Raw genomic sequence first — 27,592 nt, 5'->3', positions numbered from 1 at the left:
GCTGACTGAACACATAAAATAAACACCCTACTTCTTAGGCTTGGAGCATTGGGTTGAGTTAATGATAAAAAAAAAAGTAATAATAATGCAAAAATAATTTCATTTTCTGTGATTATAATTATAAAAGTTTTGTAAACTGTTCTATTTTGTATCCGTTTAAAAAAAAAATCAGTTTTATCTTTCAACTTCCATTTAGTCTTGTTGACTGACAAGGCAAAGTCCAAAGAGGAGTTTTATACCACATGAGCCGACTCTATTTAATAAGTGGGTGAATTAGGAAGGCAGTTTGTTGAAACATCTGAAAGATGTCAGAATAAAAGGAACCCGAGCACAAATGAATGGCGCCCATTTTTATTTTCAAAGACATTTGTATGGCTCTTTTGCATTGGTATACCATGTAAAATGCCAATAAAACTCTTTGTTGTGGAACATCACAAAATATGAAAAACATGCTAATACTTGCAGAAGTATTCACATGACATGAAAGACAAGAAATTTATTCATGGGTTTTCACACTGTACTTTTATTTTCAAAAGAAGAACCTCGAACACTGAAGCAATCATGCATGCAGACCTCTAAGCATATTCTTTTTATGAGATTAAAAATATTTAATGCAAGCAATTTATCACGTACAACAGATAAACTGCTTTTTGCAACTGCATTCCAAGGACGCTTATGATTTATTTTCTATTTCTTCCAACTTATTGTGATTTATTATCAGAACAACAAAAGTCAATTGTTATCATATGATGATCAATTGGTGTTTATCTCACTGGCCTCTTGTAAAGGTCGCTGCAAATAAATTGTAGTCAGACGAAAGTTTAGAGGCGTATCTGGAAAAACAAAATCTTTGGTAAGTTGTCATAGCACTCAAGTGCTTTCAGCTTTCAGGAGTAGAGAAGCACAAGAGAAATGCCAGACTGGGCCCAAGATCTTTACAAAAATAAAGATAGAAAATATTTTTCTTTTTGACTTAGAATTCTTGGTCGCTTGAACTTCATTTCTTAGTTTTTGGATCAACTTTACAGTGTTATACACCTGTCTTGAGTTTCCATTTTCAGGTTCATCCACCATCACTCCCCTCAACAAACCCTTTCCTTTGCCATCTCACAACCAGTCAAATAGATTGCTATGGGCGTTAACCCCATTGATTTGCTCCAAATGGCTTCCAAATGCCAGGAATTGCATTTCAGACTATTGGAGGGATAGAAATAAAGTGTTGTTGGATTTCTTGCTGATTTTCTGCAGGATTAAGTGATGTTTTGTAATACAGTGGCATTTTTTTACTAAATTTTTTTTGTTCATGCAATTTTTAGGGTAAAGATATTTGTTTTTACATTTTGGAAAATACAGTTTAATAAATGTTGACACTAAAAATGCAATCTAAATATTTTTATTGCATTCACTAGAAAAGATTATTCAAATTTTATTAAATTTAGTTGTTTTGAGAAATCAGAATGTTTAAGTATAAAGCAGTTTAAGTATAGAACTTTAATGAAAACGTGGATCTAAAAAAGGAGTATCTGAAATGTAAAACTGGGCATTTCAGATTCAGATTCCATTTAAACTAATGTCAGGGTTGGACTAGTTCTGATTGGTTATTATTTTCTTGGTGATCAGGTGGTACCCCAATTGGTTATTTATAGTTATGAATAGATTAGAGGTTGTGCTAGACTTCTTTATTATCTGTCATTTTCACTAATGATGTCAAAAAAATCCTATCATAATCTATTTTCACCCATCAAGTTTTAAATTGATAATGACATTTAACTGCATTTTATTTTCACTTTGTTTAAATATGAACAGATAACCTGCATCATATTATTATCAAGCTGAATATATTTAACTTTTTCTCTGCAGTGAAAGTTTTGAAAGGTAACATTCCACCATTTCAAGTAATCAGAAGTCAGCAATACTCAGTTCCCTTATTTTCATGAAAAGTACCTTGAAGTATCTTGTGTATGAATAACTACGCACACAAATTTACTTTGACTAGTTTTTTGGGGTTTTTTGCCTTTCATTACTCGTTTGCCACATTATTTTCCTGCTGACTTACACATAACAAATTCAGCTGTGCTCCATATGAAACATTATTGTTAATGTGGGGCCTAAGTAACATTCTGTATAATTACAGAATGCAAAAGTGATGGGAGTTTTACGGTTTCAAAAATAGCATCCGCAATGGCCTCCATGAAGTTTCTATCATAGAAAAAGTCCTTTAAGCAACGTTCTCGCAAAATCTTATTTTATATGGGCCTTGCTCTGAACAGCTCTTAGGTCGACTGTCCAGTGAGAACTAGAGACAGTTTAGAAATCTGCATACCACTGGTCAGATACTAATGGCTCATAACTGCTTTAAGATGTATCTTATATTTTAGTTTCAATTAGTTATATTTTCACTTTCTGAGCAGCTTTAGCAATTGTGCATTACATCTTGTTAGCCTCTGAATTTTAAAATACTTTTATGACTGTAGCAGAGAGCATGTTGATAATTGTGGCTTATGATCTAATGTCCTTACTCATGTCTTTCTATTTTGTTTCCCTGTCCTTCCTCTGTCCTTACTTTGAGTATCTTCTCTCATCTTCATACTTTTTTTCCCTTCTGAGCTTCTTTCACCTCGAGGTTTTCTGTTTGAATTCTGCCTATTCAAACCTCTACAGCATCTCTCTAGCTGAATAACTATTGATCAGAGTTGGAGTGGTTATGCTACCTAATGAGAGACTAAATATAGCAATCGCTGCAACGGGCCTGCTGCGGCATCCTGGCTCATCTGCTGCTCAAAGTGTGAATAGTCACACCGTTGGCATGACAACACAGCGGTCAAGGCTTTATGAGCAGTCACAACAGATTGTGTGCTTGTGTGCAAGTTTGTGGGCAAATGTAGATGGGGATGAATTAAGCAAATGGGAACAAAATACAATATTTCGTAAAGAGTCCTTAAGAAAGTCCATACTTGTTTGGATGGTTGGACATTATTACTGGAATATGATGCTGCTTTTTTATGCCTTCTTTACTACATTTCACATAATCATGAAATTACTGTTGAGTCAGTGACTGGATAAAAACATAATAGCATAAAACATTTTCCACCTACATCCCATTGTTACGTTGTAAGTAAATTGGCTTAAACCTACATCACTGAGACTTATTGTTTTCACTTTGACAAGTTTAGCTGCCCACACTTCTTTGTTGCATGGTAACCAATTGAGTCACAATCCCTCAATACCAGCCCACCTTGTCCCAGCCAGCTGGAGAAAAAAATTGAAGAATAAGCATGTGCTAATGGGATATCTTCTTTAATAGCCTACTGTTTCATTTAGCTGCGTGGCCACGATAAGGACTACCCACTGTGTCTAATCGCATCTTCTCTCTCTCATTTCACCTGAGGCACATCTGCAATCAAGTCTATTTTTGACCAGCACTACTGCATGCTTTGCTCTGCTGGGATTCAGAAAGTAAAAGCATCTATGTGCATGTACCATGGTTAAATATACATTCACCTCACAAAAGTTTGAAATGACGACTAAACATCAATCTGAGAACAAGGAGGCGAATATAATATGAAAGAGTTCTTATATGTGTACATGCACAGAGTTGTTTTTTAAATAAGTACATACAAATTTAACTCTGAAAAGTGTGGCATGACAGTTCATCTGTGTGTAATTTAATGTTTAATTTAAAAATATAACTGTTTTATGTAGGCGTCTTTTTTTTATTTAAGAAAATTAGTGAAGACATCAAACCATTAGGTAGGTAGGAAGGCTGGTTATTTTCCTTCATTCTAAGTCAAGATGACACAATTTTATGTTACTGTATCCTAAAATTCCAAGAAAACACATTTAGTACATGAACAAGCTCACAGTTCAGTTACTTAGATATAAACTAATTTAATTTAATAACTGAATAATTCTGTTATTAGCTGGATCTGATTTGTTTTATATTCATTTCTGAATTTTAAGAGATTTTCTCCTCCAGAAAAACATTTGTGATCCTTGTGTAATTGGTTACTACATCAACAGCTTGATGTAGTAACCATCTAATGGTATTTAAATTGCCTCATCTGTTTTCTTTTCACATGTTAAAAAACTGATCGTGTCCACACAGGCAGGCTTTAGTTGAAAAAAGAAAGAAGTGCATAATACTACTTTTCAAAATTTTACAAAATATAAATATACCAGTAAAACCCACTAGAATACACTTGAGCGCTGCTTTTGTGTGTCATAAAACACTTTTCAAAACAATCAATTATCGGTTTTCAAACCTCCAACAACGAGTGGCCCTGTTGGTTAGTATTTTTATTCAATCATGGCTAATAGCTATTACGGTAGAAAAACAAAACAAACACAAGCCCACTTGGCATTAATTTATGAACACATCCTGAATTAAGTGGTCAATTGGAAAAAGTGAGCAGGAAAGTGTTTCATGCTGATTGGTATATCATGGTAAACTCTGGATGCTGACTTAGAATCACAGCAATAACAGTTAGCAAACAATTATGTTACAATCAGTGGTAACTGCACAATCTTTTTACATGTCTCCTCTGAATTTTCTTCCCCTCACACTCCTTCTTCTGGTTGCCATAGTAACATGGAATGGCTGCATTATGTAGCACCGAAACAGTGGAGGGTTGAATTTAAAGCCTGTGAGCTAGATTGCTTTACTGGTGTTTTAGTGTACACACACACACACACACACGCAAACGCACACGCCGAAGTGCTTAAAACAAATCTTAGCATTTATGCTGCTACTTACACTATTTAGAGTCTATGCCTATGCACAACATTTATCATTAATGAGTTGGCTGTGTTTATATTCTATTACTGGATTCTAAAACTTTTTCATTATTTTGGGACTAAATGGATCAACATATGCTTATGTCTCACCCTCTTGGCTGAGATGTAATCAAAAGCAAACTTAACACGGCAGTTAGACCACCGAAATTAGGATGATTAAAATAAAATTAGTTTTACTTTTCCTCATTGTTTTTGTTTTCAACACTGAAATATTGTTTCAAGGCACAAAATTTGTGATGAATACTTTTGATCCATGTTAGTGACGTGATTCAGATCAAACTCTGATGCAGTGTGATCTGATTACACTTAGAATTAAATGCATCCAACTGGATGAGAGGAGGGCACATTTTCTGAAAACTATAGCTACATTTCATCATAGTTTGAATCACTGTTTTTGTCATAAAGTCTAATCAAAATCTTTCTTTTTTTCCCCCCTCCTTGTGTTCCTCTAACTCCCCCACCCCTACTTTCACTCTCCACTATATCTGTCTGTGTCTGCAGTGTGACAATGCTAAAGGACTGAGGGCCTTTTTTGATGCCATATGCTACGGTCCCAAACATCTGATGATCTTCGGAGGTGTATGCCCTTCTGTGACCTCCATTATTGCAGAGTCTTTGGAGGGCTGGAATCTGGTTCAGGTAGGGGTTTGTTGTGTATGTGAGCACACATAATGTGGGTGTGTGTGTGTGCCGGGGTGTACAGTTGATACATCCCGTCACATAGCATGTTACTTAATAATATACTTCTGTGAGTCTACCTATTACAAGACTTTACACAGTAAAGTTCAGCATTTTTTTATATTCCTGCTTAAGAAAACTCACACACAAAATGTTTGGGTCAGCTGCTTATACCTGCCTTTAACATTCAAACTCGGTTTTGGAGAACAATTGGAATTAAGATAACTTTCCAACAGGAGATTTAAAAAATGTGTGGTGTAAACGTGTGGACTAGACGCCGAGTTATTAGAAGAAATTATGATATAAGCTCAACAGTTTAGTACTAGGTTTTACTTTCTTGCCTTCATTCTTTGTGGCGTAGACTGAACAAGGTGTTGGAAACATTCCTCTTCAGTTTTGGTCCACATTGACAAAACTGAAGAGCATCAGTTTGAGTTGCATATTGTTGCACTGCATATCTGCAATGCAAGTCTCCCATTTTGTCACATCTTAAACTTGCTGTAGTGAATTGAAGTCTAGTACAGCGCACTAACTGTTTGAAAGACCAGTTTGAGATGTTTTAAGTTTTATGACAGAGTGCATCATTGTGTTGGAAGGATCCATCAGAAGATGAATAAAATGCTTGGGTCGAGCTCCGTTGTTCAAACCTTAATGTATAAACTTTAAGAGAGCTCAAGGCTTCTCTCCTTTTGCAATTTTTCAAAAATGTTGCCTTGACTTTTTAATATATTTTTTCCTTACAGTTTCCAAATGCTGTTGCATACACAGCTAATATTTTAAAACTGGCTTAGAAGGTGTTTTGGCACAAGCTTGAACTAGATCTGTTGAGCTAATTACCTACTTTCACATTTTGCTACTCATTTACACCAGCTTCTGATATTGGAATTTATGGGTTTTAGTTCAGTGCAGCATTAAGACTGCACACTTGGCAAATTAAAAACCTTTCATTCTTGCATTTTGCAAACTTTTGACCCCTGGAGTTATGGCTCCCCGTGTCTTTGAATCTGCTCTGTATGTACCAGAGAGGGAAACTGCCTCTTTCCAAATAAATCATTTAATTTGTTGTAAACCTTACAAAGGTTATCGAGCATAGATAAGGAAGGAGGACGCTTGTGCTTGTAAGAGAGAGCATAATTGAAGAGCCTGCATTTTGAACTGAATGTCACATAACGTTTTACATTTCTCCTGCTTGCAGTTACCTTCAGTCTACTTCTCTTCATATTGCTCTTTGCTCGCTATCTTGTACAGGTCTCTTAAGAGGGAAAATATCAACAAGGAAAGGTGATAAAAGTTGGGTATTTTTGTGTCTGTCTTCATTTTTTTCTCAGTGGTAATACCAGTCTACATAGAAGGTTCAAGTTATGACTAGTTTGAGGTGTTCTTAGACTTGTATGTGTGTTTGCGCCACTCTCAGTTTTTATTAGTTTGTTTGAAAATGATACCTCTGAGAGCAGCAGTGGCACTTTTTTGCTTTACAGAACACACTGTTTGGAGCAATTTGTTCTCCAGAGCACTTTACCCAGTAAGGTCTTCTTTGCTATCAATACAAATACTGACACCAACAAATTGAGGCCAGCCTTTTCCCAAAATACACATTGTGTGGCTGTCTCAGCACATTGCACCAAGTGATTTGGTGAAACCAGAGTTGCATGCTAATGGCTACCAAGATAAAAGAGTTTCGCAGAACCTTGCAAAAAGAATTAATGTATTCGATCTTTCTACATTTTTTTCCCCATTAACAGTGCAAGGTATTTTCTGCTGTCGCAACAATACAACTACAAATTCCTTTGGAATTTATTGAACATTTAATGATATGGACAAATGCCAAGTATGGCATCATTGCAGAGTATGAAAGTATCCAGTATGAAATCAGGAAGATGGTCCTTAAAGATGAACTGCTAAATAAATGTCTTAGGAAGCAGAAACCTAGTGTGTAAGATGAAGACCAGGAGGAAAGATCAAGTAGAGAAAAACCTTTGCATTTCCTGAATCACCTGCTGGTACTGGAATTGGCAGACATTTGCGAAGTCCTACAAATGACTAGATAAGACTGTACCAAGGGATTGGGCAAAATCAATAATCACAGCAACACAAGAGCAATAGAGGCCAGGGTATACCACACCTAACAAGACCCAACATGCAGGTTGGGCAAAGATGCCCATGAAACAGTCCAGAACTTAGTACCTGGATACCGGCAGGTAAAGCATACACATAAGCACGTGCTTTGAATATTGTACCGGAATATTTTGCTAAGAATGTGCTGGACGTCCCACAGTCACAGAGGGAGACTCCACCAAGAATGGCAAAGTTAAGATTCTTTCTAATCTAGACTGATAAGCAGGTAATGGTTAACCACCTGAACATTGGGTTAGTACACAAAACAAAATGGAGATTAATGCTACAAGGTTTACACTTAATTAATTGCATCTCTTCGATGCAACTCAACTTTTAGTTTGCTAAAATAACATAGCAAAATCTGATTGATCAACAAGTAAATTTCAAATATCCTTTCTCTTTTTTGTATTTCATGAATTTAATGCAATTAGTAAATTCATAGTACATTAATTAGTAAATCTGAACATATCTTTTTAGTAGAGAGACTTGCATTCCCAACTTTGACATCAGATACAGTTTTAAGAGATTATAACAGCTTCAAGCTACAATAATGTCCTTGTTTTAAGGAGAGAAAGAAAAAAGAATAGCCTGTCTGAACCATATGCCAGAAGGTGAGGTAAGTGGATCTTGCACCCCGCAGCTTCATTGTTTTTCTCCTGTTTTGTTGTAATCAAGTTTTAAACTTGATATTTCTATCAAATTTCTTACAAAAATTGTGATTTTTGTTTTCCATGGTGATTAAATCAGCCACACTTAATAAGCTCATCATTACCACTTCAAAACAGAAAGCTGGCAGACGTTATCTACAGAATATATAGCTGAGAGCAGCCGCTAAAGAAAATAAAGAAGGGGAAGGTTAATCATTCAATCATAAAAATAGTTTCAATTGGTACCTAACAAAGTACCAGGCTCAACTAAAATAAACTCATATTCCATTATCTTCACGAAGGCATGAGTTCGCCTCTGGATGCAAATAAAATTGTTATTCTTGTGAATGTGTTTTAGAAGGCCAATGTACTTAAAAAAATAGCTTAATTGGCAAGTAGTAGACAACAAGGGCATGGAAATAAGCATGATTTTTAGCTATAGTATCATTACTTGTCTATTACTCCAAGAGAAATAGGTAAAAAATAATTTCATAATTAGGAGCCTGTATCAAGCAAGCCATGTTTCTTCCACATGAAGACATTTTATCCATTTTAAACTTTAAACCATTAATCCAATTAAAGAAAATTATGTTTCTTCCGTGGAGATAATTTTTATTTTGTCTTCTATTTTGTTCTTTTCTTGGCTCCAAAAGTTGGCTCTCTTTTTCTCTGGGGGTTTGATTACAGAGATGTAACCTCATAAGGTTGAATTATTTGGATAACACAAGCTTATAGTCTCATAATGACTGGTTAAATGTCACCAGCTGATTTTGTAAAACCTATCTGAAATAACACGTGTAGCTCCTTTTTATACATTATCTATAAGTATTAGTCACCGGCCAGGAAGTAGAGTGGGTATTGTAAATTTTGCATATTTGTTAAAAGAGTCACCGTGTTGTGATTCTATAGCATGAGACAAATAACTTGTGGAAAGATTTAGCTCCTCCACCCTATCTCAGTGCTACTTTAGTGGTCTGAAGAAATGTATCACTCCCTGTTACAAAAAAAAAAGTTTATCCACCATCATTGGTAGCCATCCTAACTAGCCTTAGCATTCATGACAGGCTCTGTTCTTGTGAACCAGCTGTAGCATAGCAGAAAAAAGGGGGAGGGTGTGAGCAGTGCATACATGAGCACGATTGACAGCGCTAAGACACTGCTCCTTGCTCTGATTGGTTGTTTCTGACCAGGTGTTGTATTTCTGTAGAAAACAGCAGGACCATAGATTTTTTTTCAAAAATCATTTGTCTCATATTATACTGTAACAACACAGTGATGGTTTTAACAAATTTGTAAAAAACATATATTTTTTTAATAAAAGTTATGTCCTTTAACACTTTTTAACTTGCCAGGAATAACGAGGGAAATACTGAGTTTTATTTAAGTTGAATTTTGTGACAAAACTGGTTTAGCATCATTTGCCTTGGAGTAAAACTTAAAAAAAAAACTTTATCAATCAATCAATCAAATTTTATTTGTATAGCACATTTAAGCAGCAAGGCATTTCAAAGTGCTTTACATCATATCAAACACAGAAACACAATGCAACATAGAATCAACAATCAAAACACGACATTAAGTCAGGTTCCATCAATAAATTTGTAATTGATTACGTTTCAAATACAATCCTAAACAGGTGGGTTTTTAGTCGAGTTTGCATCCATAAAAGGTTTACCTGTTACACTCCTACTGTGTTATACGGAACATAATACCTATTGCTATTTTAATTCCCAATCACGCTCACAAACACACATTTTAAAACGAGGTAGACAGCATTTTAATGCTGCATTGACCCTTAGTATAATTCATCTTTTTGAAACCACTGAACAAAGACACTGACATTTTCAAGGAGGAATAGCTGAATGCATCCTTTTAGCACATTTTGCCCAACATCTGGACAGAGATCTAATGTTTACCTGTATGTGGGGCTCGTTTTTCTTGTGTGTTGGCTGTATTGATTGTTGTAGCCTCATTAAATCAGGCAGTTTAGAGACAGACCTCTATCCCCAGAAACTATTGCAGTTTTCTGGGTTTTTAAACGCTCACTATCTTGAGGGTCTTCTTTTCCTCCCAATTTTCTTTCTCACTCTGCCTGAGTGCTACATTGGATGCTTCAATAAAACATGTAATGCCTAGCACTGCAGTATTCTGCCTCACTTATGTCAAATCCTCATGTGTACCATATCAATATTTCATCACTTCCAAAGTTTAGGATAAAATCTCTGTGCAGCGCAGAGCCAGATCCTTATTTTGAATGTATCCTAGGTACAGGAGAAACAAATTTAATTAGGCTACTTTTTTTAACCATGAAAGTAAATTATATTACTGCTGCTTTATTACAAATATTGATCAAAAACGAAATAATATATTTTATATGTTATGTTTCAATGATTTATTGTATCTAATTCTGAGCATCCATCAGTACTTTCCTTTTTGAAAAAAGCACTGGACCCGTGTCACCCTAATGAAAATATGCATATGCAGGTAGCACCCACAATATTTTTATTTTTTGCTTTTGTTCAGAAATGGTTAGCAAATTTTGCCCCACAACATAGAATCCATTGATACAATATCCATCTGCTTCCTGTCATTGCTAAAGAGTCCTGTAATGTTTACACTTGCTTATAATTGGTTGAACAGATTAACCTACCATCTTCCAGATTCTGAAAAAGGCTTAAACAGGATTAAACAGAATTTTGAGATTCCATAGCTTTCTTTCCAATGTCTTGGCTGACATCTTTAGATTTTGCTGTGATTTCTCAAAATGACGCTGCACCATTTACAGTGTCACCTTAAAATACATCCCCTGGTGTGCCTTCAATTAAATAAGAAGCTTACAAAGCCATGACATCACCATCTGAGCTGTTTAAAGGCAAATTAATCTTAATTTATGCAAACTTCTGAATTTTGAGGGAATAAAAAAAATAAAAATTCAACTCTGATAGTTTCACTATTGTTTATTTATTTATTTTACCGAGGCAGCGTTTTAGAGCAAATTGATCAATTGTGCCCCCATTTCTCACAGTTTGCATGTTACAACTTTTACAGTCCTCTGATTGTTGAGTATGGTACTTCCTGGAGCAGCAAGGTGATGTTCTTGCAGTTTTGAGTGCAGGCTCTGTGTCTAATCTTAGGACTTTGAGCTCACTGCCCAGATAACGTTTCCCCTTTGGCAGTTCTTTACTTGCCTTATTAGTGGTAGAAAACCATATTTATATTTTCCCATCTGTAATCAGAGGCAAAATGCTCATACCTGCTGCACTTAATAGGTGCCTTTTGCATGTATTTGCATACTAAGTGAAGCGCTGAAAAAGAGCAGATAGCAATATTTAGAGCTGAGGGTCAGCACTGCTAAGCAATGAATTACACACTTTTATTCTCCAGTGTGCACTCAAAAAGATTTTTAGTGTCCTCTCTGATTTTAGTCTGCTCTGTCTCCTTTTATAAACAGCCTTGATATTGCCCTTTTTGTTCAACTCTGACGTCCAGGTGAAAAATAGAATCATTCCGGTTGACTTCTTGCTGAGCTGGTCTCTGAAGATTTGATGATAAACCATTTATCTTCATATTTGCTTTACTGCTGCTTGTGTTTTTGCTGACCATAAGGTCCACTCTTGGGGATTAATTACTGACTCTCTCTCATTTCTCTCTGATTGTAGCTTTGGGAAAAGTCAGGATTCTTAAGGCTGCCAGTTAAGCCACATTTTTTAGTTTCTGAAAGTTTATTACTGTCACCAAAGGGAAGCAGAAGGCAGGATCCCTCTTTTTGTGTTAGTCATTTTAGGTCTATTTTGATAAAGTACTTTGCTATCAGTAATGTTTAAACTTTATATCATATTCTAGTTTTAAACACAAAAGTGTGACAATGCAAAAAAAATAAAAAGTCCATTGGCATTTAACACTGAACAAAGATAAATAACCCTGCTTTACAGACAAATGTGGGAAAAATAAAATCATTGTCTGCCTCAATATGTCTTGATGCCCCATGGCACAAACAGATGTAAAAAAAATAAGTAAAAATAAACCAATTATGATTCATTGTGCATCATTGAAACAGTTATTTTTCTCATCTATGCCTCCACACTTGTAGAGTACACCAGCGTGTAGTAGGAGAGTTCACGCTCTCCGTTGTGCCCGTTCACAGTTCTGAATACACGCAATCTGACAGGAAACACAGTCATTTCCTAATTACCAACATTTGTTGAATGCATCCCGTTAACATGTTGCAAACGTCAGCGTCACATATTGAATAAACACGCTTCTTCGAAGCCACTAATAAAAACGAGGGCTTTCGAAGAATCTCACACTGCTTTGGTTCTTCCTTTTGAAGTGGAAACAATGACTATAAAACAGCTTCTTAACCCCGTACAGACTCTTTCGACACCAAAGTCTATGAACAAAATTCAAAAGGAATCCAACATGAGAACATACTAATTTCCACCTTTGCATTCGAATGTTATTATTCAGGAGCTTTCAGAAAGGGGAGAAAGTGAGTTGCATGCTGATAATGTTGGAGGTACCTACTGGTCACCATCAACAATAAAATAGACATATTAGCAACCTATTTTTGTTTATTTTGAATAGAGATTAATTACAGAGTACTCCTTTGAAGGTTAAGATACACTCTTACATCTATGATCTATTTCCATTGCCTCTTTTCTCTTTGGGGGGTCTTCAGCTTTGATTTAACTTATTTAGGTCATAAGTTTCACAGGTCTTTGAAGCACAAGCTGTGTGTATACTTCAAGATGAAGCTGCAGCTTCTAGCAAAAAAAGACTCAAGTAGATGTTGCTATTTTTAGCTATTTGACAATTAGTGGTGGAAGTAAGTCAACAATTTTCAAAAGCAAGTTTAAGAGCTTTTATGAGGCTACATCACATTTCTTTTCATGTATTGGCTCCATTATTTCAGAACGTGGATATTAAACATTTAAAACCAATTCTAGAAATTGGAAAAAAAATAAAAAAATAAAAATCTCCACCAAATTTAGCCCAGATGTCAATGGATCATTTAGACATTGTTCTTTCAAAAAACAAATCCCTCGCTGGGATTATAGTGGGGAAAAGGTCGATGTGACTCAAACATATTGACCAGTACATACTACATCCAGAAAATATAAAAACAGTATAAAATAAGCTTGAAAAAGTCAAGTCAAACACTTCCTGGTATGGGAATATAAAGCCACTTTTGATTAGATTTTTCTTCTATAATTTGTCTTCTAAAAATGATATTAAACTGTTATATTAAACAATGGAAATAAATGGAGTGAGACTCATATTTCAAAGTAAGAAATGGAGTGTTTCTTTAAGACTTCTTGTTGGGATGGCCGACGACGCTACATAAAAAAAAAAAATCAAAACTGAAGCCAACACCATTGTTAAAGCTTTTCAATGGGAACATTTTATTACATTGGGGGAAAATATAACAGAAATTGAGCAACCTACAAGAAAAAATAAGAACACTGCAACTGGTTGCCCATTGTTACAAAAAGGCCAATTTCTTATCTTTAAGCCTCAATTTGAACCTGTCATAGTTCAATATGTAAATTATACATTTTTTTTTATTTTGACACTGAACATAGACTCTTTAAAAGTACAAAGTTTGTCATTTTAAACCTGACGGGTTTTAGCCCAAAAGTAAAAAGTAGTTTATTCCATACCGATATTAAAACGATGAAATTTGTAAATACTTGCAAATTTAAAAAGATTTAAACTATGTCGACAATTACAAGGGCTGACCAGCAGGGGAAGTGGAAGGAAGATTTTTAGAAATAAAACAGGAAATAAGGCCCAACTGAAAGACAGTTTAAAAAGCCATGCCCAACCATCAACTACAAAAATGCTTCTGTGTAGCTGATCTGTGTATGTAAGACTTTTGAAACAACCGTTTTGTAAAGTGTGTAGAGATATTGATCCCAAAGAAATGTTCCCCTCAGTTTTATTTAAACAGGTAGTAAGGGAGGGTCATTGAGTTTTATTCACAATAATTTTTGCAGGATACTAATAAATATGCATTTTGATTGACTTACTAATCATGCTTTATAGAAGGAAAACAGGGTATCTCTTGTAGGTCGTTTTTGCGTTTTTTGATTAAATAAGCCATCATTGGGTTTTTTTTCTTCTGTTTTTGGAATTGGCAAACAAAAATTAAAAACATAAAATTGGCTGATTGGTATCAAGAGTTGCAAGATGAAATTGCATACAAAAAGGTTTTTTGTGTGTTCTTACTATATTACAGCACCTTTAAAATTAATTTAGCCATTTTTTAAAGCTTCCAGTAAGTCTGGAAAAAAAAATCCCAAAGATCTCTGTTCTCCGATTACCTTCCTCTCCTTTTGAATGTTTCTTTTTGGTTTTTTTTCTAAGATGGGGACATTGAGAACCTCATTGAACTTAGGATTTGTGTAGGAAATGTGCTGCTCTGTGGCTGGTGTTTGGAGCATCCTTTGAAACTCTATCAAAAACAAGGGCTTGCTGAGCAATTGGACATCAAAGAAGACCCAGCTCCATTACAGGCCATTAAAACCATAACGGCTGCTTGGAAAGATTGAAGCGTAGAGGATCGATAAAGGGCAGTTTAACTGTCTGACACAGCTCACTAATATCTGAAGCATCATCTCCCATTCAGAGGCAGCCAAAGGAGGAAAGAGGAAGGGGGGGAGGAAGAGGGCGAGAGAGGACAAACTTAGAGGGCGAGAGAGGATATGGAAAGAAAGACTCTTATTATTACAAAGTGCTTTTGATCTCCTATTGCTGCTCTTTGTCTTCTTCTCCCACCCATCCCTCATATACTGTAGTCTTGTGTGGGGATGATATAACCTAATTTCACAGTAGGTTGATTAGCATTTTGGATCATTCAAACCCTACAAACAGAACACATGGTGCAACTAAATTGAAAGATAAGCATTACACTCAGAAATTACCCCTGAAACACATTCTCTAACTTGATAAAAATTTTCAACAATAAAAAATGCATGTACTTTGATTTGAAGGCTTTAGAGCCAAATTAAATCTCTTGGCAGCAAGAAAATAAATAAGAACATAAGTGACGACTCAATGTGCATTAAAAAAACCTGATTTACGCCTGCTCAGAACATCCAGTTGCGTATGTCTTCAAACTGAGGAAGAGATGTATTTGACAAACACCAAAAAATTGTCTCCAACTTCTTTCTCTACTTAATATATTCTCTCTGTGCTGCCAGTTTCTGCCCATCCTTTCTCCCTGTTTTATCTTCTTTCACTTTATCTGGGCATCTGGATGTGGAAACTCTATGTCTGTTTGAGAATAATAGCAAGCTATATTATTTAATTCCCTATTGTAGTCATAGAATCCCAAAGATACAGTTCAGATGAGTAGTTTACATACACTCATCAACATGATATTTGAGCTGCTCTTTTACGTTTTAAACACAGGAATTGAGTTCACAAATTTAAATTTATTTGTGGATCTTCTTAAATTTACACAGATAAAATTTTACATGTAAGCTGAAATGTATATAACTGTATCTGAATAAATAATTTGACTGAAATATTTTATTTAGCTAAATTCAAAAAGTAAATGATATAGATTCATTGCACATGACTGATTCTTCAAGTGTTTAATTTTGTTCACTTAAAAATACATAAATGAGTTATTTATCTGTAACATGAAAAAATGTTTAGAGGAGACAAGTTGATGCTATATCTTTCTACACTGTTTGATCTCATTTAAAAAATGAGAGTTGGCAGGTCAAAGAATAAATTACGTCTATTATCCTCAAATAAATATGGATAATTCCATAAATCCTGTTTTTTTCAACTCTATTGTCAGAGTATAAAGTACACAATTCTAAAAAATTCCAAAAGATTGTTGATACCTCAGAGGTTTATGTTGATCTAGATTCTCAGTCACGATAATCTTAGGAGTTGTGCCAGATACTTTAAAATCTAACTTTCTGGACTGAAGAAGCCTGTTGGTTGAGAAGTGAAACATCTTCAAGATAACAAGAGAAGGCCAGTGGCTTTCAATCAAAAATCCCAGCATTCCGAGGTTTAACATAGTTCTGTATTGTTGGTTGGTACACTGTGGTAGAGGGGAAGCTGGACTGTTCCTGTGGAGAGAGCGCATATGGCGAGAACCTCTGTCTTTGGAGTGGAAACAACATTCCAATTTTAAAATTTGTTATTGAAAAAGAAAAAAAAAGTATTGATGGATAAGAAAGCACAAATTTTCCTTTATTATTTTGTTTTTCTTTCTGACACAAATTACAAATGAGTAATGTGCATTTTCTACAACACAACATCTGCTACTGTTGCAGTTCCACATTTTAAATGACTATCAATGCTTTTCCTCCTTCAGTGAATCATTTGAAGGGGTGAATCATTCAGTCATCTTTACAACCTGTTGTGCATTAAAAATAACCACATCACTTGCAGAAATGAAGTCAATGATGTGATTTCTCACTGATAGAATGAAATACTGTTGTAGCTTTAAAGAAGCTATGACATGTCTGATCAATATACTCTGATCAGACATGGAGCGCAATGTGAGGAAATACGTTTTCCTTTTTGTGTTTTTATCGCTCCTGCTGTGTTTACGATGTGAAGTCATTGTTTACATGTACAGCGAGGACAGCTGTTACCTGATAAGCCTGCTTGATGGACATGTTGAGACCAGAATATTATTATTGCTTTCATGGGACACTAAAATGGAGCAAAAAGAGGTGCAAATGTCTAAAAAAACTAGGTTGATACCACATGCAGCACAATGTTTGCAGATGACAGCATTAGTGTTTTAAAATGCTTTTTTAAAAATGTATTTTTTTTTTAATGAAAACATCAGTCCAACAGCTTCACTCTTCTTGAATCACAAATCCCAGTGCCAGTTGGTGGAGTTTTTGAACAGCCGTGACAAACGGCCTCAGTCTTGGGAAGACAAACACTTATTCACATACATAAATAAAAAAAACAAAAACATGTATGGGTAGAAAGGCAGAAATAGATATGTGATAGAGCAGTTTAAGTGCAGATATTCTTAATTTTTAAATGCATTTTGCATTTTCTTAACACGATCTCAAAGTGATTTATAGCTTACTTATTTTAATCTTTGTTTTGATGACTTCAGTAATAAGTGGAATTTCCTTAAAGGACTTGTGACATGGAAAAAAATCACCACATTTTCCCCAAGGGTCAGTTTCCACTTTGCTTTAAATATATTCAAATTTATATTGCCACACAAATGCATCTCTTTCGTATTATTAATGTGGGATGATCCTGGGGTTTTTTGGCAATTTGCTTATCTCAGTAGTTTGGGATGATAAGTCAAGTCCAGCTTCCTTGCCTGTCATCAATTCGACTTATTCTTCCACATGTTCAAACACAGTCTTTATCCCTGCTGGCACCCTGAATAAAGTTGGTGTGTATTAATAAAGTCAAAGGTTGAGACTTTAGGAACACAGCTTGTTCTAGAATTTGTACTATGCGTTGATTTAATGAAAATAAAAATCAGTAGAAAGGAGAATCATTTACATAACTACATAATTTTGATATTATGTGGTACATATTTTGTTTGGGAACATGCAGAGGGAACTGCTATATTTGTTAAAACTATGGCTAAGCATTTGGCACAAAGAACTCCTTTGTACTATTTACAGTAGACCATTTTTAAACTTTCAGGGTCCAAACGAACACTGAATTTTAAAAAATAAGTCACAACATTCTTTGTGTTGCATTTTGTTTTCACAATGCTGCATTTGTCAAAATATTTCAATTTTTTTCTAAAGTTGAAGGATCGCATTTTAAATGGAAATTAGTGTCAGCAGATTCTTAATGTGATGCAACAGTACAAGTTGTTAGTGTTTTTAACACAACCACTTGGCTGTTACATTAATATCACAGGCTAAGTAATAACCCTAATTGTCATGTTACATTGATGTCTGTGTGTTGATGTAGTATGAGTGATCACATAGCAAAGATCAAATGCAAGAGAGGAAACAAAACAACACATTTACCTGTGTAACTTAAACTGACGAGGAATAATTTTTTGCTAGAGTAGAAGTAGCAGCTTTTAATCATATATTCTTATAGCTATATAGTTATAATGAACAGAACATCTAGCACCCCATTCACATAAGACTAAGATTGTATGATAACATTAATAATCAGCCAACATATAGATGGTCTCAGTAGGCACTTATAAAGAGGTCTTTTAAAGTACATCAAGATCTTTGTGCACAAAATCTTTGTGGTCAGTTTGTTATGGTCAAGTGGCAGCAAATCTGGAGCCTGGTAGCACCAGTGGTATCTTATCCATGATTTGTTCCTGCTGCACACTTGCAAAGCTGAGCCTTCAGAGAATTTGTAGCAAGAGGTAAATAATTTTGTGCTTTGTTGTTATTTTTTGTCACTGTGTCTGTTGTTCTGATAGCATCACAGCTCTGGCTGCAACTAAAAGGATCTTACCATGCACTGAAACAAAAATTCAAGTCACTGGTGTTAAACCAAGGCTACTTGTAAATAGAAATTGGCATGTGGAACACATTTTTAAGTGTTATCGGTTACAGACACCAAATAGCCCACGCAGGCTAATTGTTGGGCCACTGTAGAAAGTTGTAGGTTTTATCAAGAAGGTCAAATGGATAATATATTTTACATATATCCTCATATTTAGCCGTGATGAGGGAGGAGAACTATGATTAATCTTATGATTAACTATATGCTTTTTGTATTTTATATAACTTTATTTACTCAGATTATTTCCATTTAGATCAGAGATCTCTATTAGGAGGGAGACCTGGCTAAGACCGCAGTAGCATAATTACAACAAAAACAAACATTAAAATTTTGTCACAGAAAACACACAGTGTGAGACAGTGTACTGCAAAGATATCATATTTTCATATCTGAGATTGTGACATCCATATTTAAGAGACAAGTACACAATGAGGGATAAGAGGACCACAGTTGGTAATAAATTTCGACACATGCAAAGATTATGGAGTGAAGTGTTCATACACAAGCCATCAAGCAGAAGCAGGACTTCAGAACTTGTCTTTAGTAAAATCCTGCAAGAATTTTCAGGATTTTTTTAAACAAACTGATTATGCTTCTTAAAAGTCAAATGATCATCAATTCATATTCCTAGATGTTTAAAAGTAGACTATTTGCTTTCTACTTCTACTTAACATTTTCTCATTCCATGTAGATCTCGCAATTTTTGAAGCAGTGAAAAGCATACATTTTGCTAATAATACAGTGGGAGTATAATTTTTAAAAATAACCCCATATTTTAACGTCTCTATGTGATCAGTAATCTGTGAAAAAATATGCAAATATTTGTATTAAGAGTGCATGATTCCCTCTGACTGCACTGGGTGGGAAACGTTGTCAGAGCTCTGCGCCAGATAAAGATTATTGCAAAAAATGCGATGCTGCCAGTGTCAGACTACTCCATATTCATAGAAAGATTACACAGATTGTTAGAAAACATGCTATTACAGATGTGATGGTCAAGAAAGCAGTTCATTGTATAAACTCAAAGGGTCATAGCTGCTATAAAACTGAAATGCTGTTTCCAAATTTGAAGCAATCCACCAACGTTCGATTTTGGGGATCCTGGGGATTTTAGTGAGACTTTAGGGCTGTCTCCATTCAGCAGGAATAGGTTTATTTAATAGACATTTAATGATTGAAATTTTGCAGTGGACTGAACAATGGCATCGCTGGGTAACTTACTGTGAAATTTGTTGACTTGTAAATGTTTGGTCGTTCAGAGCAGCAGTGAGATCTAGACGGAAGGGTTCTGACCTTAGCAGACAAAAACTATATATGTTTTATACATAAATGCCTGAGAAACATGGCACGGCTCGGTTTGAAATTTTAATTCAAACCTTTTAGTGGTGAGCTGGCAGGAGGACCCGAGAGACGGAGCTAGAAGAGCAGCACAGCTAGCTCATTAGAACTGAGTGGAATTTGTCTATCCCTGAATTGTCTCTCTCTTTTTCCACAAAGCATGCACACATCACATAAGTAGAGACTAAAACACACAGAGACACTCGGGTGGAGATGTGATCGCCTGCAGTGGCCAGAGAAATAGAAAAAGATTGCTAATACTCTTAAGATACACAACACACACACTCAGTTGAACGTATACATTTATCTGACGAACACTAAACTCCATAAGTTGGCAGAAGAAAACAGAAAAGTGGGGCAGGATGTTCTTAAACACTGAGCAGTGACCGCACATATGGTCTGATTTTTTTTTTTTTTTTGAGCAACACACAGTACCTACTGTAGGTAGATGCAGTGTAACACTGGGCCTTCATTTAAATGTATAACTACCCCTGTGGCACAAGAATTGATTGATGGAGTGTGATAAGTAATTGTACATCCAGATGCATGTGAACTGTTTGCTGTCATTTTGTCTTCTTTCAGCTGCTGTTATTTTGATTACTTCTGTCAGCTCTGATTTAATGATATGACTTTTAAATCTGTCAACTCAGATTTTATAAAAAAAAAAAAACGGAACCCGTTTGGTTTAATTTCATGTCCTTAGCTTCAGGTTTTTGTACTTGTTCAGAAAACTGTTATGATGTCTATGAAATACAATTAAGATGTGTCTTTAATTATTTGTAGAATTTGCAGAATAACTGCAACTTGTACCCAGGAAGAGGTTCAGCCTGTGCTATAAGTGCTTACTAAAAAGTACTGAAGCAGAGCTGTAATGAATGTACTAATACTTCAGGTTAATGTGCCAAGTTCAGCAGGGTCACAGGCTCGGTGAAGAAGCCTTGCCTGAGCTTGTAAAATATAGCGGCTGCTGTGATGCCCGCCAGATGGGAGGAGAGGAAGACGTCCATTGTTTGGAATCAGATGCATCTTTAATGATGCATTCCGCCCTGCCCTTGTAGAGAGAAAGGGAAATGCGGTTTGAAACTGGGTGAATGTGATCTGATGGGAAGTTTTCACCTCCAGATGACAGACTTCCTGAAGCAAAGGCTCAGTTACAATGGAGATCAAAATGTTTTTTAAGAAGATCTTTACCTTATGAATGGCTTACTGACATTTGGCCTCAGTGTGTTGAATGAAATGTTTGTTGCCAGTAGATGGCAAGGCCTTATAAAGATCTCATTCAGCTATTGTGAGTCATTGAAAAGTTTTGTTTACTTTTCTATTTTTCTCTTTACAGAGTTCTCTTAAAAAATGAATAGACCAATTCTTTAGTTGAAATGAGAAAGTTGAATATAGCAATCACTAGATTGTGCCAGATAAAAAGCTAATGCCATTCTTTTTTCATTTCAACTGGTTGAAGAGGTTCAGTGAAGTCTAATCAGGTTGCCACAAATGGCAATTTGCGAAGAATGATTAGGTTCCCTATAGTTTCATCTCTAGTGCAACAAGATGAGTCATAAATTCTGATGGATTGTATAGAGATCACCAGTGTGTAGAATATTACTACAGTTCAGCAAGTAGAAAATGCCTTATTTCTGTCAGATTTTAACTTTTAGAGTTTAGAAATAATTTTTTATTAAGCCTAATTTAAAAGGTAGTTCTAAAGATTCAAAACTTCAAAGGGTATTCATGACTGTTGACATTAAGTGTGGCTAGGTGGGTAATTGTAAATAAAAGTCATATTGTACGATAATTTGCATCTACAAAATAGCATTGGCTGCCGTCACTCAGAGGCATTATTGTCATTCGTAATGCATAGTTTACACAACAGAGATGTAATGTGAGAGAATGATGAGGTGATAATTCTGTTCTTTTCCGTCTTTTTCAGTGATGGATAATTTTAGATATAAGAAGCTGATGAAATTACATCACAAAGCAATATACATGGATGTATTATTAACTCAGCAGAGTTGCAATACAGTATGAAAGCACATAATGTCAAATCAGTTCATTTATTGTTTCTGATTTTATTGCATTTCCTGAAATTATTTCCCGCAGAGCCTTGAGTTGCATACTTCAGTAAATTCCATAAAAGATGTCATGTTAGTTTTTTGTTTTAATTCGTAAAAAGTTATTATTAGGTAGACCAGCCCTAAAACACGTTTTAGACAATAAATACCCTTTCAGGTAAATGAGAGATGAAGAGAACACTGAAACTTTCAACCATTTGTATTTATAGTTATATTGTAGTATAACTAAATTATTTAAATCTCAAGAGTGCGTTTGTCTCACACTTGGTGGGATTCCAAATTTTTTCCCCATTTTAGGTTAAATATAATATAATATATACTTTACACTGCTTGGGTGTTTCCATATTTTTATGAAAATATTGCTGCCCTGGAATCTAGTATTTGTATAAATGACTTATTTCTCCAAATGCTGATCACATTTATTAGTCACTTCTCGACTTGAGAAATCTCAAACCTTTTATCTGGTTTGTTTGATGGTATTTTGCCTGTCTAGCTTTATTTTATGCTCCTATCCAAAATAGAAATCAATATAAAGCTCTAGATTACCTACTTCGACAATACAGAGCTAAAAATAAAATGGGTACTTAAGTTCTTAATCTCTGGAAACACTGTAAAAGGTTGTGAAGGAAGATGTGAGAAGTGGGATTTCCTTGGCTACGTTACCTGATATTTACTGCTCAATAGGTTAGCGCCATGGGGGTCACTGCTCCCTGTGGTGTAACGCTGTGCATTTTTAAAGAGACAGAACAGGCTAAGCAGCAGGATACCAGATGCCTCCCACAGCATTAGGAAAAGCACACAAACACAGCACTGCTGACCTTTCACTCAGATAAACACCATTAAATATGAAAAAGGACATAATTGAAAGTAACCACTGGCACTTTTTTCTTTTCACCCACACCACATAGGTGCATTAATACTGAAGAAAATCACAAGGCACCCAAACACCACTGAGCTCACCACTGATAATAATCTTGACATTTCCAGTAGTGTCATTAGTACACATTGCAAACACCAGCCAAGCTTTTGATGGTGTGTAATATTTCCAAGACCCATTTCAAACATGTTCACTTTAACCAGTGACTATTTTTTACTTAGTCTATAGAATAAAAACCTGTGAGAACAACTACAAACTGCATCCAATTGTTAATTTATTCACATCTTCCAAAGTTTACCAGGTGATGGTTTAAATTATAAGACATTTGACAACAGTCAGGTATATGTCATAAAAGCTCTGCACCAATACAACACAAAACAGAAAAGCTGATTGGATTGACTAACCATTGCAAATTCTAGCTTAAAGAACAGTTTCTGCAAAACAGCAAAAAATATTTTAATTCCCAAAGACAAATCTTAACTTGTCTTATGGATTTTTTTTTTTACAAGCGCTGAAGCTGATGCAGTTAACAAAAGCACTCAAAGCTGCATTATGTATTTTTTTTATGAAGAACATGCTTTTCACATATTTATTAAAAGTGTCACCACATTGTGATTGTAAGTTATGAGACAGATAATCTGTGCTAAGCTCGATCTCCTCCACCTCCTCCCTGAGCTACTATTGCCATCTGAAGAAATGGACCGGCCAAGACCAAAAACAACTAATCAGAACCGGGAGGAAGGTCTTAGGACTGTCGGTCAATAGTGCTAAATGTGCTAATGACATAGAAACAACTAACTGTTACAGAAAAAAAAACATTTATCTGCTGTCATCAGTGGTCATGCTAACAAGACTGAGCATTCACTACATGCATGCTAGCTGTATGTTGTGACAGATAGTATTTTAAGTCTAGAGTACTATTACTCGCCTTTGTATCTGCTGCTGTCTACCCTGCTTGCTGTACACCAGCCGAGTGACTGGTTAACTGTTTCATCATCGTGAGCACAAGCTGCTGATTGACCTAATTAGGCCCACGGGGTGGAGCCTAATTAGCTGCAGTACAGAGTGGTGGCAGGGTTTGGGTGGGCCAGGTTGCCCTAACAGTGGATATATATTTTTTGTAACCAAGCCACAGACATGACTAAAACTGCCACCCAATAACATTGCCATTACCTTTAGCTTCAGTACTCTTTTTTTTTAGAGTTTTGTACACTCCAGTCCCCTTTATTGAACAGTGATAGACAGGAAATATGGAGCAGAGAGAAGTGGAAGACATGCAGCAAATGGACCAAGAATCAGCAACCCTTTTAAACTAATTTCAAATGACGGCAACTCTGAAAACGGAGGAAATTGTTAGAGTTGAGCTTTGGTGATTGGAAATACTACAAGATCGACAGAGTGAGCATGAAACTGGGAAAGATATTTCAATTGAGCTGGTGTTTATCCTGCAGAGGTAAACTTTGATTTCTTGCTCGGTGGTGGCATTTTTCCGTTTCCTCCACCAACAGAGATCAGTAGGAGTAATCGGCTTAACTGATTTAATTATGGGGTAAGGTTTGAAACCTTCAACGCATGTCTTTCCTTAAATAAGTATTCAGAGATTATGAGGGTTTGAAATTCTGCTTTTCAGCACTTAATGTTCTCTCTTTTGCATGGACATTACTAAAACCTTTGAACTTAAACCAAATGTATTAAAACTATGATAAACAGTTGAAGAACCAAACATTTTAAACAAATAAACCTACCAATTTTGTGCTTCCTGGTAACTAAATCATAAGTATTTCTAAATGAAGTAAACACTTGAAAATATAACAGGTACAGAGGGAAAGGGAATCAATTAGTGTGAGAGGAAACAATGAAAAAGCACATAAAATCCAATGTTTCAGTATATATTATTGAAATGTATATGAACTTTTGTCGTATTGATTAAAAGCAGGTTTACATAAATATTGTTAAATGGAAAAAGTGAAACTAGCTGAACTTCACATAATCTACAGATAAACACTCTGAGGCTGAAAGAGCAGGTTTACAATTTATAGCAAAATAGGAAAAAGTAATTTCAATTCTGCCAGTCTTCTCCCACTTGGTAGCATTGCCTCATTCCATGTACGTTAACCAGTGCCCTGCAGAAAACCAAAGTTTGAGAGCCATTCAGTCTTTGGTGTCATCATGCTGAAGGGTCTTTCATGTTTTTTGTTGTTGGACTACCAATCCACCTCACACCCTAACCATGCCTCTTTCACATCCCAGGAGATGGAATTTTAAAAATTTACAGTCTTCTTTTGAGCTAGCCTTTTGGCCCCTGCAGGTCTTTGGAAATTGAAAAGTCAGAGTAAAGACGGGGGGCTGAGGTAAGACGGAGGGACCATGGCCGTGAAACTGAGAGACAGTTTTCTGCATTTCTGATAAGCCTTTGTATATCCCCTACAGCCAGTCTTGGCCACTTCTTGTTTCTTTCATTGGAGTGACCCTCTGCTGCACAAACCAGATGCTATCAAATGCTGAAAAATTCTACTTGTGTTGAGGGGAGTTCATTGAAATAAATCCCCTGTCTTGTTGCTGTTTTCTCCAGCTGGGCAACAGCATATTTCACTGCTGAGGCTGTTTTATTGCCACTATTTCAAGAGTAATTGAAAATCCATGGTTGATTGACTCAGAGTCTCTGTAATTAATTTTTCTTTAGTTGCGGGGCAACAAACCCAAAACCCACCCAGCGTGGTGGACTTTGTGCTGTTTACATCACCTAACTTTATTGTTCTTTTGTAATTCCAGGTAGATGTGCAAAGTTTTACTTTCTGTTATTTTCTGCTATTTTGATGAGCTGACTGGAAAAATGTTGGTCCTTCCATTTTGAGTTATTTCTGATTTGTTTACTTGAGGAAACATTTTAATAACAATGAATGAACTTACATTGACAACCCCTATGGCTTAAGCTGCATTTTAGTATTGATTTCAAAACATTTTCACCTGTAAATCTAGACTAAAACCCACCTGTCTAGAACATTAACCAACACTTCGATGTGCATTGATGGCACTTGGCAAAATGTAATGTTTAGGTTTTCTCAATTGTTTATTGTGTGGGGTCTTCTATGACTAAACATTTTTGTGTTTTTATGATGTAAATGCTGAAATGTGCTTGACAAATAAACATGATTGATAAGTTCACACAGTATTGAACCTTGTAGGAATGAGGCAGTGACCATCAAGTATTCATATGTAATTATTTTCATTTTCAATTTTCATCTCTCAATCTATAAAATCTCAATATAGTTGTCTTTGAGAAATAGTTACAGACACTAAATGCTATTTCTATTCATTTTCTAACCAGTACTTTGAATATAAATGTTTCTTTTGTTGATCATCAACTAAACCAGTGCCTATAAACCATTTATCTTGGAAATGCTCCTGAATCCAAATTTTCTATTGTAATTGGATCCTATATTGTTTTTTTCCCCTCAAAGACATGACTATGAGAGACTAGTCATTTGGTAGAGATAGGTTTTATTAATAAGCACTTTTTTAACTTTCCTTGTTTAGGCAAAGTCTTGACAATACCAGCAGGTAGAGAAATTGTGTAGAAGATGCACAAAAAAGCATCTGAAGTCCAGATAATCCTTTGGAAAACATAGAGAAAGCCTAGAGAACCAATGATTAGATATAACAATGAAGAAGTAGATAAAAGAAAATATTGGGAACAAAGTACACAATGCCCTGCGACAGACTGACGACCTGTCCAGGGCGTACCCCGCCTCTCGCCCGGAACGTAGCTGGAGATGGGCACCAGCAACCCTCCCGACCCCATTAGGGACAAGGGTGAACAGAAAATGGATGGATGGATGGATGGAAAGTACACAATTATGGGAGATACAAACTTTTCAAAGACACTCTAGCAGTAAAGACCTTTACCTTGGCTTGCTTCTAGTCCTTCTATTTAGTCTAATTTATCTGAAGGTGCCTTTGGTTTCACTGTATCTCCTTATGGCAAAAGAACAGTGGATCAACAAGAAGGGCTTTTAGAAAGTTGGCTGACATCCACCAGACAAAGAAAAGAAAATAACACAATTGAAGGACATTGGGACATATTCAATAGATTTAGAAAATCTTAAACTGGAATACAATATTTATATTGCCTTAAATAGCTATTGTTCTTACCAATAAAATAACACCAATAGGCCCAGCCAACAAGAGCTAAACCTGATCTAATAAATTTGCATGTAGGCTACCAAATCAATATCTGTGCCTTCAATAGTATACATCCAAGAAAATATATCTACACAGGAAACTAAAGAGGACTTGCTATTGCAACTGAGAGCTCAAGCAAAGAAAGCCAGAGAGTAAGATAGGAAGAAACCTAATGGCATGTTTCACATTGAGGGACCTTGAAGCCTGTGTCTTAGTGATGAGTCGCTGATATATACCCAGCGCTCTGAGTGTGGGAACAGGCGTTTATATCCAAGTCACGTTTGCAACAAAGCCTTGTATGGCACTATAATCATGGTCAGACTATAGAAGAAAGATAGAGGAGAAATGAAAGGTAGGTGGCAGCTCTTCTGAAGGTCTTCTTCCCAAAGCATTGAGATGTG

The 27,592-nt window shown here is 35.7% G+C and overlaps 1 protein-coding gene across 1 annotated transcript in view; it reads left to right on the top strand.

Moving 5' to 3' along the window:
• gabbr2 (gamma-aminobutyric acid (GABA) B receptor, 2) overlaps window positions 1-27,592 on the top strand; it is a 187,452-nt gene that overhangs the window by 52,555 nt on the left and 107,305 nt on the right. Inside the window, exon 2 of the mRNA XM_028036005.1 lies at window positions 5,296-5,433. Within this exon, the coding sequence (XP_027891806.1) occupies window positions 5,296-5,433 (138 nt within the window). The remainder of the gene's footprint in view (window positions 1-5,295; window positions 5,434-27,592) is intronic.

The sequence above is a fragment of the Xiphophorus couchianus genome, chromosome 13, assembly GCF_001444195.1.
Source record: "Xiphophorus couchianus chromosome 13, X_couchianus-1.0, whole genome shotgun sequence".
In the NCBI taxonomy this organism is placed as follows: Eukaryota; Metazoa; Chordata; class Actinopteri; order Cyprinodontiformes; family Poeciliidae; genus Xiphophorus; species Xiphophorus couchianus.
Note: the sequence above shows the minus strand (reverse complement) of the source record. Positions and strands in the feature narration are given on the sequence as shown.